At 37.9% G+C, this 17,552-nt stretch overlaps 2 protein-coding genes across 2 annotated transcripts in view; one reads left to right on the top strand and one right to left on the bottom strand.

The window, feature by feature from the left end:
• The window catches only part of LOC106938178 (voltage-dependent calcium channel subunit alpha-2/delta-3-like), a gene marked incomplete at its 5' end in the record, with an annotated part of 70,872 nt that overhangs the window by 24,671 nt on the left and 28,649 nt on the right, over positions 1-17,552 (bottom strand). Inside the window, 11 exons of the mRNA XM_015020060.1 lie at positions 10,492-10,569; positions 11,250-11,371; positions 12,119-12,214; positions 12,352-12,445; positions 12,582-12,679; positions 13,135-13,180; positions 14,549-14,616; positions 14,712-14,773; positions 15,327-15,398; positions 15,501-15,584; positions 16,888-16,962. Coding sequence (XP_014875546.1) covers positions 10,492-10,569; positions 11,250-11,371; positions 12,119-12,214; positions 12,352-12,445; positions 12,582-12,679; positions 13,135-13,180; positions 14,549-14,616; positions 14,712-14,773; positions 15,327-15,398; positions 15,501-15,584; positions 16,888-16,962 — 895 coding nt within the window. The remainder of the gene's footprint in view (positions 1-10,491; positions 10,570-11,249; positions 11,372-12,118; positions 12,215-12,351; positions 12,446-12,581; positions 12,680-13,134; positions 13,181-14,548; positions 14,617-14,711; positions 14,774-15,326; positions 15,399-15,500; positions 15,585-16,887; positions 16,963-17,552) is intronic.
• lrtm1 (leucine rich repeats and transmembrane domains 1) lies at positions 410-6,123 on the top strand. The gene is made up of 4 exons (XM_015020061.1): positions 410-962; positions 2,778-3,162; positions 3,858-4,063; positions 5,305-6,123. The coding sequence occupies exons 1-4, from the start codon at positions 956-958 to the stop codon at positions 5,841-5,843; spliced, it is 1,137 nt and encodes a 378-aa protein (XP_014875547.1). The 5' UTR covers positions 410-955; the 3' UTR covers positions 5,844-6,123.

Here is a 17,552-nt window from a genome sequence, read left to right as displayed (position 1 = left end):
ATCTCTTAATGAGCAATGAAAAGGAAAAAAAAAGTAAAGCAAAAATCCAAGAACATTTATTGCAGCTTCCCAATGTCGAACTGTATGTGTGCACCAACATGTGCATTTGTGCAAGCTGCGTTGCTGTGCTGAGGGCGTGTTCTGCCAGCCCCTCTGCCCACGGCTTATGCATAATATTATCAAAGCGTGCCACAGCAATAGGCATTGTGAATTTAAGTGCATGAGTATTTTTATTGCCTCGCTGCATTCCCAATCTAATTTTGTCTTGTTCAGTTCTTGCCAGAGTAACAGGAGGTGCAACATGGATGTTGGTGAATGTGTTTGTGCTATGATTTAGGAGGCACAGCTGTCCAGAGGGAGATGACACACCATCATATACACCAATGCAACTGGGGATAGAGGAGGAGGGGTGAGGGGTGACGAGTGAGCAAAACAGAGAGAAAGACAGACAGGGCCAAGTGCTGATTTGGTGTCAATAGAACAACAAATTCTAGTCATGAGAAATGGCAACGTACTAAGAACAGCAAACACTATGAACAAAATCATTCAGGAAGCCATGTGAGGATTTGGGAGATAGTAAGAGAGCAACAAAAGGAGAGATAGAGAGAGCAAGAGAGATAGACAAGAAGAGAGCGAGGGAGAGAGAGGAAGAGCTCCGAACTCGAGTGATTTCCAGACTGGCTGGCAGTGAGCTAGCGCTCTGATCTGCCTGCTCTGATGGGGTTTCATGCCCTCGCAGGCACTGCTGGGAAACCTGAGGGCAACGCTGGTTTCTCCCGCTTTTCTTTTTGCTCTCCAATTCCCACCCATTGACCAGACCAACCGAATGAGAGCCGGGACCAGACGATCTCAATCTCAATGACGACAAATGGACCCTACACCATTGAGACTCACTGCAATACCAAAAGGGAGCTAAAAGAACCCTGAACACAACACGGCCCAGAAACTGGCAGAAATGAGAGGTAGGATCTCCATTGTTGCTGTTTTGTGAGTGTAATTTCTATGTGGGTGTGCAAGGGTTATGAGGCATTAATCAGGATTTGTAACTTAAATTAAAAATTATAATCACTTTTCCACACTAACTGCTTCATATCAGGTCAGCATTGATTCTTTTTTTACACGTTGCAATTAGCGTGATATTGACAGTTGAGGTTATTCACAGTTGCAACTGTTATGGGTAATGTGGGCATGTCGTTACAGACTTCTTGTTATCGGCTTTATCATGAAGGGACACAACAGCAAAAAGCCAGTCCTTTGTATTGACCTCATTTCATAACTCCTGTTATACTGCCCATCTTGGCTCATGCCATGTCTATATGTACACTTGAGAGTTTGTTTTTCAACTAATGCACAATAAAAAGCCCTTGTAATTACATTTCTTTATGTACATGCTATGAAGACCAAATGACCCAAATGACCTAAAAGATTCCCAGTCAACACAAGAAGCGAACTTCTTGTGTTGAACTTGACAGGAAATCTGCAATGCTTGCTGGGGGAATTAAGAGAAATGTAAAAGTACCGGTACTTGTTTTGTAACATATTTCTTCAAGTTCAAAGAAGAGTTGTGGTTTCCGTGGCCCAGGTGCTTCAAAGAGCAGACTGTGCAGTAAATAGGTGTCATTTAATCCATTCATTCCCAAGCTGGGGGTCACGACCCCAAGAGGGTGTTTAGATCATTTCTGGAGGCTGCTAAATGGTTGTAGAAATGAATAAAAATTCATGCCACAATGAAATCACTTTTGTTTTTACACTGAGGAGGGGTTTATATGTTATAGTGCTTGTGCAAGTGATTTTATATGCGAATTTAAAAGCATGTTTGCTGATAACCCACACACTCCGCTCACGCAGCAAATGAAAAAAAGAGACACAAACAAAGCAAACTTTGCCATCTATCAGAAGACCAGACCACGGATTATTCCAACTGAGTACACAGTTTTGAGGGGTCAGTAAAGGGTCACAAACAGAAACACGACCGCTGGGTTACAAATGAAATGGGTGTGAGAAGGAGAACTTGTTTCATAATGTGTGAGTAGAAAAAGTATTGACTTCTGAATAGCTTTACAGTGGTTTCATCATCACGGACGAGTCAACGGCAATCTTGCCGGCCTATACAGAAAAAAAAAACAGAGACAAATTTAAGGAATCACCATGAATTCCCACTTACAAAACATTTATTGGAATTAGTAAGAGGAAACATTTATCAAAATGATTTAGTAATTTGATAAATAATAACAGACATGGCACAATTTTTCTACCTATGCAACAGCTATGATGCAACTTATGAGCAAGCTACACTCATAGACTTGGGTCCGAGCTTCATTTCATTGAGCCTCCAGCTAGTCAAGCCAATGCTATAAATAATGCTGTTATGTTCCAGAAGGAATGGACATGTGAAGTTATCTCAAAGGGAATCAGACACCCAGTATGTGCTGCGTATAGATTTGTGTGTGGGTGAGGGGTTATGAAGCTTTGGTGAAGTTACCAGGGGTCACAGTATAAGGGGGCGGGAGGGGAGGTGTTATTGCTAAGAACTGGTGGTGCGCATTAGTTATAAGTTTAATTTAAAAACAAAATCATCTGGATAAAAGCAAAGTAAAGTAGGAATAAAATAAATGTGAGAGTGACCACGGACATGGGAAACTTTGAAACTATGGTAGTTAATTACGCATACCAGTACGTGGGAGCAATGAAATTGAAACCATAAATTAAATTCAAATTAGATAAAAGTAGTACGCACTCACGTGGCGTTGTAATGTCTCGTTCCTGTGTCTCCACAGTGATTTTGGTGTGTGCACTCCTCTCCTCCCTGCCTTTGTCACATGCCTGTCCAAAGGAGTGCAGCTGCAACAGCAACACTAAAGTGGTGGACTGTCGGGGTCGAGGCCTCTATGACATCCCTCGGAGACTACATCCAGACACACAGGAACTGTATCTTCAAGATAACCGTATCAGGGGACTAGGATCGGTGGCTTTCAGGGAAATACCTCTTGTCCGCATTCTCGATCTGTCTAATAACTCTATAACATCTATTTCACCAACTGCTCTGCAAGGTCTGAGGACTCTGCAGCGCCTCAGTCTGGCATACAACGGCATCAGAGACCTTGACAAACGGCTGCTTGGGCCTATTCGCTCACTTTCCCATCTTGACCTCTCACACAACAGGTTAAGTATAGATGCTTGAAACTGTCACACCATCACGAGCATCATTGGAAAACTAAAGAATAAAAAGGAAAAGCAATTGCAATAATTTAACCTAAATAAAATTTTACCTAAATTTTATTTAGGTTATTTAGATTACATTAGGTTTTAGTGACTAAAAACCTACACAATTCACACTACGTGAAATAATTACACATTTCTTCAAGAGGAATTTCGAGATCATTGAGAATAATAAGAGATTCAAGTGTCTGGAAATTAATCTTTTAAAGCCTTTTTCAAACATGTAAGACAAAAGGAACAGAGGTCTTTCAAACTCTGGGAATATTTTTGAACATGAAATGATTTGAAATGCAAGCCTTTGCAATAAAAAGCATCATTCACACTTGATTCTAGATACATAATAAAAAGCCGCACAAGGTGCAACAGTTAGCCAGAGAGCTTGCAAAGCTAAATGTGGCAAGAGATGTGCAGCACAGTCTTTTCAATACAGAAAAAGTATAAAAATAAACAATAACACCATTGTGACAAGAGGTAGAAATGTGTATATTAAGGGATTTTTTTAACACTTACACAATTTGAGGTAACAGTGAAATATGAGAACAAGAGTCAACTTTGAGTTCAACATGAATTTCAATTTATCAGAGATTACCACAAAAGCTTCCTTTAATCTGATTCTCTTACTATGTCTCTTTTGTTAGTCTGTGGGGTTTGCCAGGAGTCATGGGAGACAGTCTGAAAAACCTCAGCTACCTGGGCTTAGCAAACAACAGACTAACAAGATTGGATCGCTCGCTGTTGGACACCATGACCCACCTGGACAGCATAACGCTACGAAACAACCCCTGGAGGTGTGACTGCCAGCTTATTGGCCTCAAACTCTGGCTGGAGACCTACCTCTTTAAAGGTTAGACCATCAGGAATTTTATTCACACAGGAATCCAGATTAACAGGGAGATATCTGCCACAGGTTTAATGTTCTTATATCACAAGTTTCCCATGATGGAATTTCTGTGAAATCAAGTCAAATTTTTAATATGGCACTTCTGTCCTCCCTCGTTTTGTTACTGATCCTCACATTGAGTGGCTATAGCAAAAGTCCACAGCAAATGTCTGAAAGGCAGCGAAAGAATGACTTTTATCAGTGTCTCAGCTGCTGAGGGCGTTTCCCCAGGTGGTTTGACCTCTAGACACTGAGGAGTATATTTTATTCTGATCCATCTTTTTACACAAAGATATTCCAGCAACGGTTGGGTAGAAACAACGTACAAACATGGAGAAATGCAACTTCTCTTACCTGGAAATATACAAAATATGTATTATTTGAATATAAGTTATGTTCTGTTATTGTAGGTCATTCTCTTCTGCTCCCTTTGAATCTTGCTTTTATCAGTGGGCTACAGTGAAAAGCACAAACTAGAGATTTATTTTTTACCCTTTTTTGTTACGTGTAGCATGCTAATAATACATTTACTAGCAAGTTTTATGTAATAATGCTTCAAGTAAATATAATATTTACAGCTGAATGCTCCTCATTTAGGTTCTTCATGCATGAAGGAGAATCTCCAGTAAATTCTCTGGTTTGTTAAGTCAGATAAAGCACATATCAGCAACCCGTATAATTTCCCATGCTAGACCAAACGCAGCAGGCATTGGATAACAAAATTACCACTCTGCAGTGAAGCCAAGGCATTCATGGAGTTAGATAGTCCGCCTACATGTCCATGATACTCTGACATAAATGTTTTCTTGCGAGATGAAAATTCTATTTAGTGCAAAACAACACAATGGACCCAGATTTAAGTAAGCATGCAGACGCAAAGCTAGTGGATAATTAAGTTGACAGAATTGGAAGTGTGTGCCAAAGGTTACTGGATTTGAAAAGAAACTAGAGGCTAACTGATGAACTCCTGATTTGATTCCTTTTGTGGAAGAACCAATTTCTTTGGATCTTGTGATCCAGAAGAGAGAACTCTTTAGATGTCATATATTTAACATGCTTCTTAACACAGAGGAAGTTGGTCTTCAACATAAATTCTACAATCATCATTAAAGGGAAATTGTGTGACATTTCCTGAGTAGAAATGACAACACATTCTTTCACGGTTTTATTTTGATTTTCTTCACCTGTTTCTCCTTACTCTCAAGGTGGAGTTGTGGATGAAGTTCTTTGCGCTCAACCAGAAGAAAAGAAGGACAAAGACTTGCAAAAAATTCCTTATCAGCTGTTCCATGCCTGTATGACCACAAGCTACCATTACCTGTTTGCCAACATACACCACCTAGAGTCTGAGAAGCTACTGAGAGGCCACGTCCATGGCAACCATGCCCATCCCTCCAGCCACTCTCTCCATGTCCCCATGGCGATAGGTGAGGGTTTTGGTGTTGGAGGTGGAGCGGGAGCAGGAGGAGGAGGAGGGGCAGGAGGCATGGCAGAGTGTGAAACTAAGCAGAAGCATCGACCTGTCAACCTCCGCCATGCCATTGCCACAGTGATCATCACAGGTGTTGTGTGTGGGATTGTGTGTCTGATGATGCTGGCTGCAGCAGTGTATGGATGTGCTTATGCGGCAATCATGGCCAAATATCAGCGAGAGTTGAAGAAGAATGAGGAGCTGGCTGCAGCACAGGGGGCCGATCATGCTACTGCAGATGAAAAGGAACCACTGGAAAATGCTATTGCCTAAGAGGTGGTAAAGTTTTCCCTGGACTCTATAAGCCTCTTCCCTTTAACCTAATTATCTCTGGATGCCATGTTTGGGTTTGTACATGTGTGCAAAGAGTGAGAATTTTTTTTTTTTTAATTTTTGCATAAATGTACCTAACATTTGAGACTCGGGTAGCTACATTTCACAGGTATTTGACTATGCACTGATAAGAAGACTATCTTCCACTTTAAGCAGATTTCAGAAGCTGAATTCAACAATATACATTTTGTTTTATCTAAAAAAAAAAAAAAGAAAAAAAGCATATCAATGACAGAAGAAATCAAATATATATTTATAAGTGTGTACTTGTAGGTATTTGTAATGTAACAATTTGGTATTTTTAGAAAGAATTATAGATTTTATCTGTTTTTTTTTGTTACTGCTAATCATTTTGAGTTTGTTTTTGACTCATAGTGAACCATATTAGGCAGCTGTTGTCAGTCATGTCCTCATCTATTTGTATCAGTGATGTGCATTTAAAAAAAAAAAAGATGAGCCTGTGACTTAACTTGTGCTTGAGAGAGTGTGTGTGTCTTTGTACATGTGTTTACAGAAAGATGTGTCAGATTACAGAACATTTTAAGTGTCTGTGCCTAGGAATGCTAAAAAGGTTTTGTGAAGGAAATATATTTTTGAAAGGATACTTTCCTGTCAAAATGGGGAATTCGTTGAAGCAATAATGAAACAAACTAAAATGAAAAGAACTTAGACTCAGCCTTTTTGTATGTATTTTATGGGTTCATAAAAAAAGAAAAAAAAAGAAAAAGAAAAAAATAAATTAAAAAAAGACCGCTGCACAAATGACGTTTACACATGCAAGTACAATTTTTCCAATCAGTCTTGTTTGTAACATATTACTAGTTACACAATGTTAAACATTTCCTTCAGTATGTAGTAAATATAATAAAGGAAAACATCGTTCCTGATTACTTTATGAACACTGACTATCAATTTCAAAAGGTCTGTGTCCGCAAGAGTGAAAAGGAACTATAATAGAACGAGATTTTGTGCAAAGAAATCCAAGAACTTCCAGATAGTATTCATTGTAGTCTGGTAAGATGTTGTCATGGTACAGTAACCTTGAGTTCACAGTGTGTAAAAATTTATATTGAAAGTTTTTTATATGATTATTATGGTTGTATCGACAACTTTGATTTATTGACATTTTCATGCTAATAAATACACAAGTAAAATTAAGAATAAACACTAAGGAGTAATTTTAACGTAGGTATGTTTATTGTATAAAATATGACAAAGTTTCATTATTTTTGCATTTTATGAAGTTACATTGGGAATAAAACTACCTGATATTAGCTGGTTGATTAGTCTGGCTGTTCACTCAGGCATTTATCCTGTTAAAAAAAAAAAAAAAAAAAATCCCACAAATGTAGTTTCAAAGCAGAACTGTTAAAAAAGGTTAGCTGAAATCTTTGAAAAGGTTCTCTGAAGTTATTGATGGTATTTGTTCTTTTACCTTTAGTAGAAATATAACGATAGCAGGCAAACAAGCAAGCACATTATCTGTTTAAGCTTACTTTATCTGCTTAAAACAACTCAAACTGAACTGTTAAGGTAAGGTAAGGTAACTTTATTTATACAGTACATTTTCAGCAACAAGGCAATTCAAAATGCATTGTTAGTGAATATTAGCAGTCTGCAATTTCACAGTAATTGGTGGCATCCATTAGTTTCCATGTTCTTTACAGCCAGAATGTTTTTTAATTACGTACACTGCACATATAGGGAATTTCAAACTATAAAAATGTCATAGTATAATTTCTTTTAAGTTTTTAAAATGGAATTGTTTAAATCATTGGGGTAGCTTGACACTGGTAGGCCCATGCTACTTTTGTTGAAATGCCTGCTTTGTGTGATGCAAAAATATTCCAAATTATTATTATTATTTTTACTTTTCCCACAAATAATGCAACATCCTTTTGAGTTTAACTGTAACAGACAAATCTATAGCACACATTCATATTCATTAAATTAAGACATTATTATAGGTCATTAATCTAACAAGAGAAACATGTTAGAAGACAATATAAGTTAGATTTTCTTTACTTGCATCTAGTGCGTTTTGTGCATACTGACTTGTTCAGAGAGAAGATTCATGTAATTAACAGCATTTTAACTCACTGTGTGTTCACTCGGTGTAGTAGAACAGCACATTGAGGTACACAGATGCCATCGGTGTTCATGCCTGACCTGAGTCGTACGGTTCTGTGTATTTCACGGTAGCGGCTTCACTGCACGTGGCCTGGGATGTGACCACAAACACTGACGCACACACAAACTGACATGCTGGCGTAAACGGGTATGTACGCACACGCACGGCGACATTGTTACTCCAGTGATGTCTGCAGGGCCAGTGGCATGTGACGTCACTGGCCTGTCCTGTTAAGTTAGCGTGTTGGCGTATTTACAAGTCTGCAGCTCAGTGGAGCGCAGGGCAGTGAAAACTGGCCCTAACCGGCTTATGCTAAATTTGCATTCTAGCCTACATCTCGCCCCCATATCTGATACTCTTATATAAAATCATCCTTACAGACATACACAGATAGGACAAGCGTGATCATCATTACTGCACATCAGCACCCACTGCAACAATAGGATCCACCTAAATTCTTCTGACTGATTAGTCATTTGTTTTGCTGCTCAGAAGGATTTGAGTAAATGCTATTATGCTGAATGAACAGCGATGAAATGAGCAGGGTCAAATTATTCTGTGGGCTGGTGCAAACCGTGGGCTGCCTGTGCATCACTGTGCTCAAACCCTATTGCATAGTCATGCACAAACACATACTGGGTGTGTATGCAGTGGCACTACACAGACTCTCCCATCGTTGTCCTTCTGCTCCAGTGGTTTCCCCCAGGCAAAGACTACCCACAATGCACTGCTTTCAAGTCAACGTATCCAGGCACCGTGAAATAATTTTCTCTTTCTCTGCCCTTTTCCTTCTTCTCTTATTTTATCTTTGAATTTCATAAAGATCATCCTCCTCTTTCCTTCCATCGTCATGTCTTTCCACTTTTAAGATACATTCCTGCAGTTCTACTTGACCTCAGAGGTTAACCGCGTACATACAGATATCATTTGAAGATGCATTATGGATACAAGTCAAAATTAATCTTGTGTTCTGATACCTTCCCTATGGCTTGAGCAATAGAAAGTATAACAAATTCAAACTTGTAAGTGATTGTAAGTTTCAGATTTTCCAATTTGAAAATTTTTTTGAAGCACAGGATTTTAACCTCCACATGCAATTGTGAAAGAAAATAATTTAGATGTCATCTAAACTATTAGAAATAATCTAAATTATTTTGTGATCCTGATCACAAAATAATTTAGATTATTTCATAAACAACAAACTCAAGATGGTGGAGGCGATGAAATGCAAACAACTTATTACTTATCATTAAAACTACACATACCTTATTATTTGTAATTACAATTTACCTAATTCGACACTTGAGACAGCTGCCTCCACATTCATGCTGTGAATGCGGAGGCTCACCTGCAATCCAGACTTACCTGCCTCACGTTTAGATTTCTCTTGAATACAGAATTTTAAACGTGGCGAGAAACAACTTTTATTCTCTCTTCATAACTACTTTGCTACTTTCAAGATATTTACAGATCTCACCATCTTCTCTGAAAATACTCAGCCTTACAGCACAATGAAAACAGAGTTTACAATACCTCTTGGAATAATTTTATGACAATCTCTGTAGAAGAGTTTAGGAATATTAATGAGCTATGAAGCAAGAAGTCTTTAAAAAAACAACTTTATGCTGTTCTGTTATTGATATGGATAGTGTATCTTTAGAAATTCCTTTGTTTGTCTTGCGAGTTACTCCAGTCTGATTTTTTTTTTTTTTGCTCTAAGCCTCAGTTTTTATTACTTATAAATGAGATTTTATAAAAGTGAACTACAACTGGTGCACAAAACGTATTTCAGAGAGGCTGTTTTTTTTAATTAAGGTAATTATTTAGGTATATTCAGCTAAATACTTCAATTTATTTGCTTTGTCTTACATGAAACAAATGTAAAATGGGACAAAGACTGCACAACCCTGACAAATGGACATTCACTTAAATATAATTGTGGGTGTATCCATGGCATTTGAGACATATCTCAACCTTTTGTTGCCTACATAAAATACAAATAAATCACTAAAGGCCCAAAAATGATATGATATTCAGACCAGAGATGAATCACTATGAACCTATGTGAACCTCTAACTCTAATCATAGTTACTGAGTTGACATTCTGAATTAACTTGTGGCTGGCATACAAGATTAACACAAACACCAGATATACATATTTTACATATACAATATTTAGATATTTTATGCATGTTGGTGCATGCTTTTGTGTGCTACTGTGCTATGTACTGTGCAGTGCACTACAACGGATGCAATTGGACACATGAAAACACACGGAAAGCCAGAACATGTGGGCTGCAAGTGTTTCAGAGGAAAATAAGCAGGGGGGAGGACAACTGTAGAGCAGGAATATAAAGCACAGCAGTGTGAAGAAGAGAATACCGCAGTCTCTGTCAGCGTTGAAGAGTGTTTGTGTAAGAGAGACAGAGAGAAAGAAGCACTTGAATTTCCACTTACCAGCAGCTATGGGGGATTTCCTCTCATCCAGAAGCTGAATGGCAGTACTGGCCAATACAACACTCATGTTTTCTGAACCTAAACCACACACAAGAGGAACAGATATCAGAACAGAAAAAAAGAAAACTGATCGACTAAAAGGTGATTGGAGAGCCATAAATGTAACATATATATATTTAACAGACTGTCGTTGCTACAGCTACCACATTCCTTGGAGGAAGGGTGCATCTAAGGCAAGTCAGGCAAGTAAATAAGAGGCTTTCAGATCACTTGTAATAGCTGGCACTAATGGAAAGCCTGAGGCTGAGAACATGTTCTTCCTTTGGCGGACATAAAATTTTTTTAGTAAAACTGTTAAATTGAATATGCGTGAGATGTTTGCGTATTAGTGCATCCATTTATAAAACTGTGGATTCTGGGCTATTCTCTACGGAAAGAAGCGAGCCTCTCCCTAGCATATCTTATTTCAGCCATCAGCAATCAGTCTGGTCCAAATGCAAACAGAGCAGAATTAATAAACGAGGAAAGGCAAACACAGATAAAAGCCAGAGAAAATAATGAAACCAGGATAAACATGTAAAAAAAAAATAAAAAAAAGTCACAGAGAAATGCCAAAGTTAGTGTTGTGTGATGAGTTGTCAAACACATAATGTGACCAAAACTAATTTAAATCCGGCTCAGCCAATATCCCCTTTAATACTTTAATTAAAGCAAACAAACAAACGAAGAACCAAATAAGAAACAAATGCACAGCTAACCTGAGTTGAAAGGCAGAGAATAAATAAAGGTGCCAGGAACTTGTTCTGCTGCTCTCTTGTACCATAGAGGAAAGTGATCAGCATTAAACACTCCCTCTTTGTCTTCAGCTGTCAGGAAGTCTCTTGATGCAGACAAGAAACATATGATATCAACAATGAAGAAACAAGCTAGTAAGACTAATTCGATTTGAAATCAGAAATAAAAGCAAACAATATAATGCCTTGATCAGAACTTTATGAAAAAAGGTAATTTTGGGATTTTAGTGATGCATCTTAGTTGCATTATTTTTTAGGTGGAATAACAAACTTCAATTACGTTTAATGTTTTTAATGCTTTAATGCTTTGTTTCTTTTCTTTTTTACATACCGCATTCCTCTCCAAAGTTGTTTTGAAGTATAATTCACTGTACTACTAGAAGACCAGAATCATGTCTCGTTTCAACCATATGATCAAAATGGGCCCTCTGAGATGAAATCAAATTAACTACAATGTCCTTGGACAACCCATGTAACACTAAGAACAATGTCTATTATGGGAAATGGAGAAAAAAATATTTACTCGTGGAACTCCATCTCAAATTTGCTGCAATATGGTTGAACTTAAGAACCATTCAGGTTTTCCAGCCAAACAATGATCCTGAATACACACTAAAGCCAGCTTGGAAATGGATGAGGTTTTGGAATGACTGTATTCTTATTGATGCAAACCATTGAATGTGTGTGTCACATCTGTTTCAACTCCAAAAAAGAATGGTTCAAACGCAACATTATAAGCCCACAATTAGCCCCACATCTACACTCTTGTGGAGTGTGTGCAAAAATCTGACCAACCATAACACATTTAAAGTAGTCATATACAGATCACTTACAGGTTTGTGAGTTCGTCAGGCACCACAAATAGATTAATTCTGGACAGCCCTGTCCTTGTGCCAAGATAGGCAATCTCCACACCTTTGTCCGAGTTTCTGTATAGTGAGACAAGTTTATAAACTGAACTGCCTTTGTGGGCAGCTGCGTTATTGGCATCAGAAAAATAACATAGGCTGTTTAATCGCACAAATATTCCCTAATAACAGTAAAATCAGTGGAATGGGTGACTTACTCTGACTTATTGAGCACAAGACTGGTCCAGTAGGCTTCAAGTGGAGCGGTCACAACCGCATCAAAGAGAACTTCCTGGATAAGTTCTTTGTCACCTGACAGGACAAAGGCAAATAGAAATCAGTTTTACAATAAAAAAGGGGTGGAGGCGTGGGGGGGTTATTGATTACAAGTAAATACAAATAACGTAAGCTGATCCAGTTAAAGAAAAAGCACTAAAATTTAACTTACAATGCAAGCGGGGTTCCTGCCCACTGAGATACATTTTTATTGCTTCTATTTGAGACAAGTAGCGATGCTTGGGGTGTTCGTCTGTGTTGCAGTATGTCCTATAGCATAACAAGAGCAGAAAACGAAAAGACAAAACAACAAACATAAGTTTTATAGTTGTAACTGACTCAAGATCAGCTTCATTTTAAAATGACTCATTTAATTATCTGTTGGTTGAGTATCTACTTGTTATTTTTTTTCAATAGAGGTGAGATTTCCCTTCTGCTGTTAGGTAGTTTTGGATTACAAATAATATAAAACCATATACTAAAGAAGAAAAAAATGCTTTGCTTTCGATCTACAAGGATTAGTTTGAAAAGCATTAACTGTAATCCCTTATGATGACCATAAATCACAGAAATAACCCAAGAATCTGCCAAAGTCCTAGAAATGCAAACGCAACTGAGACATTTTATTTTCTTAAATATGTTCAAATTTATACTTTAGTTGTATACGTACAATTTAAACAGAATAAGGATGGAGAATGACATTTTATTTGTGTTATTTTTCTCACCATTCGTCAGCCAGTGCAACATCAGGATGCTCCAAGTCATGAAGTCCTAAAAAAGAATGATAATATTATGTCTCCAAGTGACTGTCTTAATAAAAGTGACAGGCTTCTATATTTAAAATGCAGATTAACTTAAACACAGAGAGTGTTTGAAAAATGTCCTTTTTGAACAAACATGACAGGCTTGATTAGACCAGGAAGAGCCAAGTCATGCTCAGAGAGCCCTGCATGACAGACATGTTTAGAGAAACACTTGGACACAGAAGCCTACAGACACAGGCACTGCCCCATGAATATTAAAGTCCATGAAGCTGGACATGAACATATACAGAAAACACTGTATATGCAGACACTCACCATCAAGCCAGACAAGGATATGAACAGCTAAACCACTTAATTATACAGGCAGAAACTGGGACGTTGAAAAGGAAAAGGGTAAAGGTTTTGAGTACATTTTTATTTCTATGTTGCTCTATGTTGAATTCTTGCTTCCAGGTTAGTCTTGGCTTTCTCTCCTTGACTCAGATCGTCTCTGGTAGATTTTCTACCGGGCCAATCAGCGAACAGAAGTAGAAGTTGTGAACGATGACGTTGATTGTAGTTTTAACAATGGCAGTGGAGGAAATGTTGACCACACGTCCAAATATTGCGGTCTAATATGCTCAGTAACGGAAGAATGCTACACAGAGCTGGTGGTTCAATTTGCCAGCAGAATATTGATCATTGTGGAATAATTTCACCTGGCTAGCTCATAGTAAATAAAAAATTCATAACAGACATAACCCGGTTTATATTACAGCTGTTTATACTTATAATAAATTGAATAATTGATGTTATGTACAATAAATATGATAGTAGAACCAAAAACCTGTTATGCCTATTTTTTTCCAACTTAATCAAATTTATATCAACAAACTATAGTATTTCCAAACCTGCTTTGACTGTGTTTAATTATAACAAGCCTTGAATAAAGAATAAAATGTCATCAGTCCAGCTAAGATTCCTTGACAGAAATCGAAATGTGGTGCAAAAACACAAGGAATTAACCTCTATTTGTGCATCAAAGCATATGTTCAAAACCTAATTTATGGATCAATTTTTGTTGACATCTCCAAGTGTGTGTAAAAAGTGGCTTGTCACAGATATTACATGTGTATTTTATGACAAATCCTGCAATTAGAAATAGTTCATGGAGTGTTTAACAGTTATTTATCTTGCTGTTTAAATGTCTGAGGGGGAAAAAGTATTATTCCAAAATTTAAAAGCTATCAATACTGGAGCAGACACTGACACAAAAAAAGGAGGAAGACATGTTGAGGAATCAATAACAAGTGCAGAAAAAAACTATCTGAACAAATTAAGGTGAAACCAGGGGTGAAAAGCTGAAGGAGAAAAATAAGACAAAAAGATTTTCTACCTTCTTCCACAGTGACATTGCCTCTGAAGAAATATTTCCCATGCCCTCTGGAAAGAGCAACTCCTAGACTAAAATTGAAATAGATACATTTCAACAACAACAATGCCAAAAAAAACACCTTTCATCAAATAATAACGCAGATAAAAGTATCAATCCTTCTTACCTGAAAGGAGTGCCTTTAATATCTGTGTAGTAGTAATCGTTGTGTAAAACCAGTACACGTTTCTGAAATCAAAAGATTAAAGATGATTTAGCAAATATTTAGTTGATCAACATCTGATATCTGATGGGATTCGCTACAGTCTAGCTCCATCTAGTGGTGCATTGATTGCATGGTTGTGGTTGAGACTGCTGCCCTGCTAAGCTCTTGCCAATGTGCGTTTCTACTGTGTACTTTGATTGGACTAATGCATAAAGCAGTCTAAGCTTTAAAAATGCTAAATGCCTACACACTCCGACACCAACAACACACATACGCCTGAATACCACTCTACATCAGAGACAGGCGAGTAGTGAAACTGAATCATCGGGAGGCTGCAGCCCCCTGCATTCAGCAACATGTGCTTGGTGGAGATAAGAGGCTCACACACAGACGCACACTGGCGTATGCAGAGCAAATCAAATCGGAAACAAAATCCCTAAGTCATGGCAGTGCATCACTGTGCCAGGTTTAACAACCCTTTGGCAGAGTGGATTCTCACTGTCGGGTTGTTTTGCTCGTACACCTTTTGGAGGCAAATAACAAGTGCTAGTGTCTTCTGAATTTTGGACAGCTTACCCCCTTGTCCACACTCTTCGTCACCTCCATGGAGAAGGTCCCAGTCTTCCTGTTGACCATGGCATTTCTCAACTGGAAACACACAAAAAGCAGACACAGAAAAGCCTTGTAGATCTTCAGATATTCAAAGCAGCTCTGTGGCGAGGGCTTAATGTGGATTTGCTGGTGTCTGACCGTGTCATCCTTATCCTCCCATTCCACTTCAGACAGATCCACACTGCTGTAGTTCGGCTTCCTTCGCTTTTTGCCGTCGCCGTACTGGACACACAGGCCCATGAGAACACAAATTCAACCAAAAATGAAAACAAGCATTAGACTGTAAGTTCAATATAATCATAATAAACTTTCAACTCAATATTCATATGCCAAGATAAATAAAATGCTAATAAACACCATGAATGCATAAGATACATTTACATGCTTCTATATTTTCACTTATTCAATTAGTGATTAAATATGTTGCACCTCACAACTTCGTCTTTTCAACCGTTTGAACCGAGTTTTCTTTAAGTAGTAGCATTTCTCATGGTAAGGAGTAGAATATCTGAGCCACACACATGAAGACACATGCTTTTACACTGGTAATGATAAGCAGATTTGACAAATAATTTGTCAAGGAACGTCATATTGTCATTTCACCAAAGAGCTATGCCTTGTATTATATGAGCAGTGGTTTGGCTTTGTAAAATCCAGTGAATAATCACTTCAGTTGCATATCTCAGGCAAGTCACTTATATATATATACACACACACAACTGAGCAGAGCATCAGCTACAGTAATGCAGTACCTAATGCTCAATAGTGTTCAACCCACTGGCTGGATGTTAGTCAGCTGCTTAGTCTGATCATCTTGTAAAGGTGACATGAAGCAAAAAGTTGCTTCTTAACAGATGAATTCCTCCATGTTTGCTTATTTTATTTTAAGATATACTTATAAATGTTACTTTCCATGAATCTGTCAGTAAGGTCCACCTCCCACCTCTCAACAGTTGCTGTTCATTAACATCTTTAATTAGACCATTATTAAACTCTCCGTCTGTCTGCTTCGCTGTCTGCCCTCTCCTCATCTGTTCCTTCCACAGCCGTCATTATGTCTTCATTTTTTCATCCGAGCTTGTACCCTGCACCTTTTCCCTCTTGCTTCCGTTTTTATAACATTTTGGACATTGTCAACTCCCTGAGCCCCTCCTGTCAGTATGCTAGCTTCCTTCACTCTCCTGTGAAGGGAGTGGGTGAGTACAATAGAGTTAATCACAGCCATTCAGTAGCCCTATCTCTGTCTATTCAGAGAGCAGCAGAGGGCTGGGAACTACTCTCCTCATCTACATAGGCCACACTGCTAAGAAGCAGACAGGACACAAAACAGAGCACCCACACATTTATTTTTTGTGCAAAACTGATCTTTAGTCTATCTTCATGCTGAAGCAAGATTTGGTTTTATTATTATTATTATTACTATTATTTGTGAGATTTGTTCAGAATAATGCAGTAGATTGAAGTTCCAACTTCTGCAGGATTGCTGGATTAGTAGAGTTAAACGTTGAGCATTTGAGATACTCACAAGTGGCCGCAGGTCTGGGTGGGTGAGGATGTAGCCATTGTTGGTGATTGCAAAGGCATAGCCGTGAATACCCAGCTAGGACAGAATGATAAGCAGAAACATAGAAACACATAAATGACGCACAACAAATTTGTACCTGATTGTACATCTGAACCAATCAAGCTCTTTGTCATTTCTCTGAAATTAGAATCATTGTTTCTGTGATGAAATTCGGTACGAAGTGATTAATTCATTCATGTCTGGACAAATAACCCACTTTACCTAACCAAAATCCAGCTAGGTATCAGTGGAATAAAAGAAATCAGTGCAGGAAATCTGGTGACAAAAAATACACAGAATGTATTCCTACATATAGTTTTAAATGCTTCCAGCATGTTTTCCTTTTAGTAAGGAATAGTGGAAAAGGTGCAAAAGCCTCCAAAGAACTTTAATAAATCAACTTATGGCGTTGATAAGTTGATTTACTTAATGCAACAAATTAAGTAAACTAAATGCAATGTTACAGCTAAAAACATATATATTTTTTTCATTTGTATAACAATGGGGCTTCTAAATAAATTAGAATATCTAATGAATTAATTCAGATTTGATCTGTTATTCAATTGTATGTATTTGTTCTATTACGGAAGCAGACTCTTACTTTTGTATAATATTTTAATAAAAAC

This window comes from Poecilia latipinna, unplaced genomic scaffold (genome assembly GCF_001443285.1).
Source record: "Poecilia latipinna isolate Pla-1442-1.1 unplaced genomic scaffold, P_latipinna-1.0 Scaffold2527, whole genome shotgun sequence".
Classification (NCBI taxonomy): domain Eukaryota; kingdom Metazoa; phylum Chordata; class Actinopteri; order Cyprinodontiformes; family Poeciliidae; genus Poecilia; species Poecilia latipinna.
This window is presented reverse-complemented; position numbering and strand designations above follow the sequence as displayed.

Excerpts from the sequence above, each read along its gene's own strand:
- lrtm1 (XM_015020061.1), top strand. Across the intron at positions 3,163-3,857 it reads CTTGACCTCTCACACAACAG|TCTGTGGGGTTTGCCAGGAG; the intron begins GTTAAGTATAGA and ends CTCTTTTGTTAG. Across the intron at positions 4,064-5,304 it reads GGAGACCTACCTCTTTAAAG|GTGGAGTTGTGGATGAAGTT; the intron begins GTTAGACCATCA and ends CTTACTCTCAAG.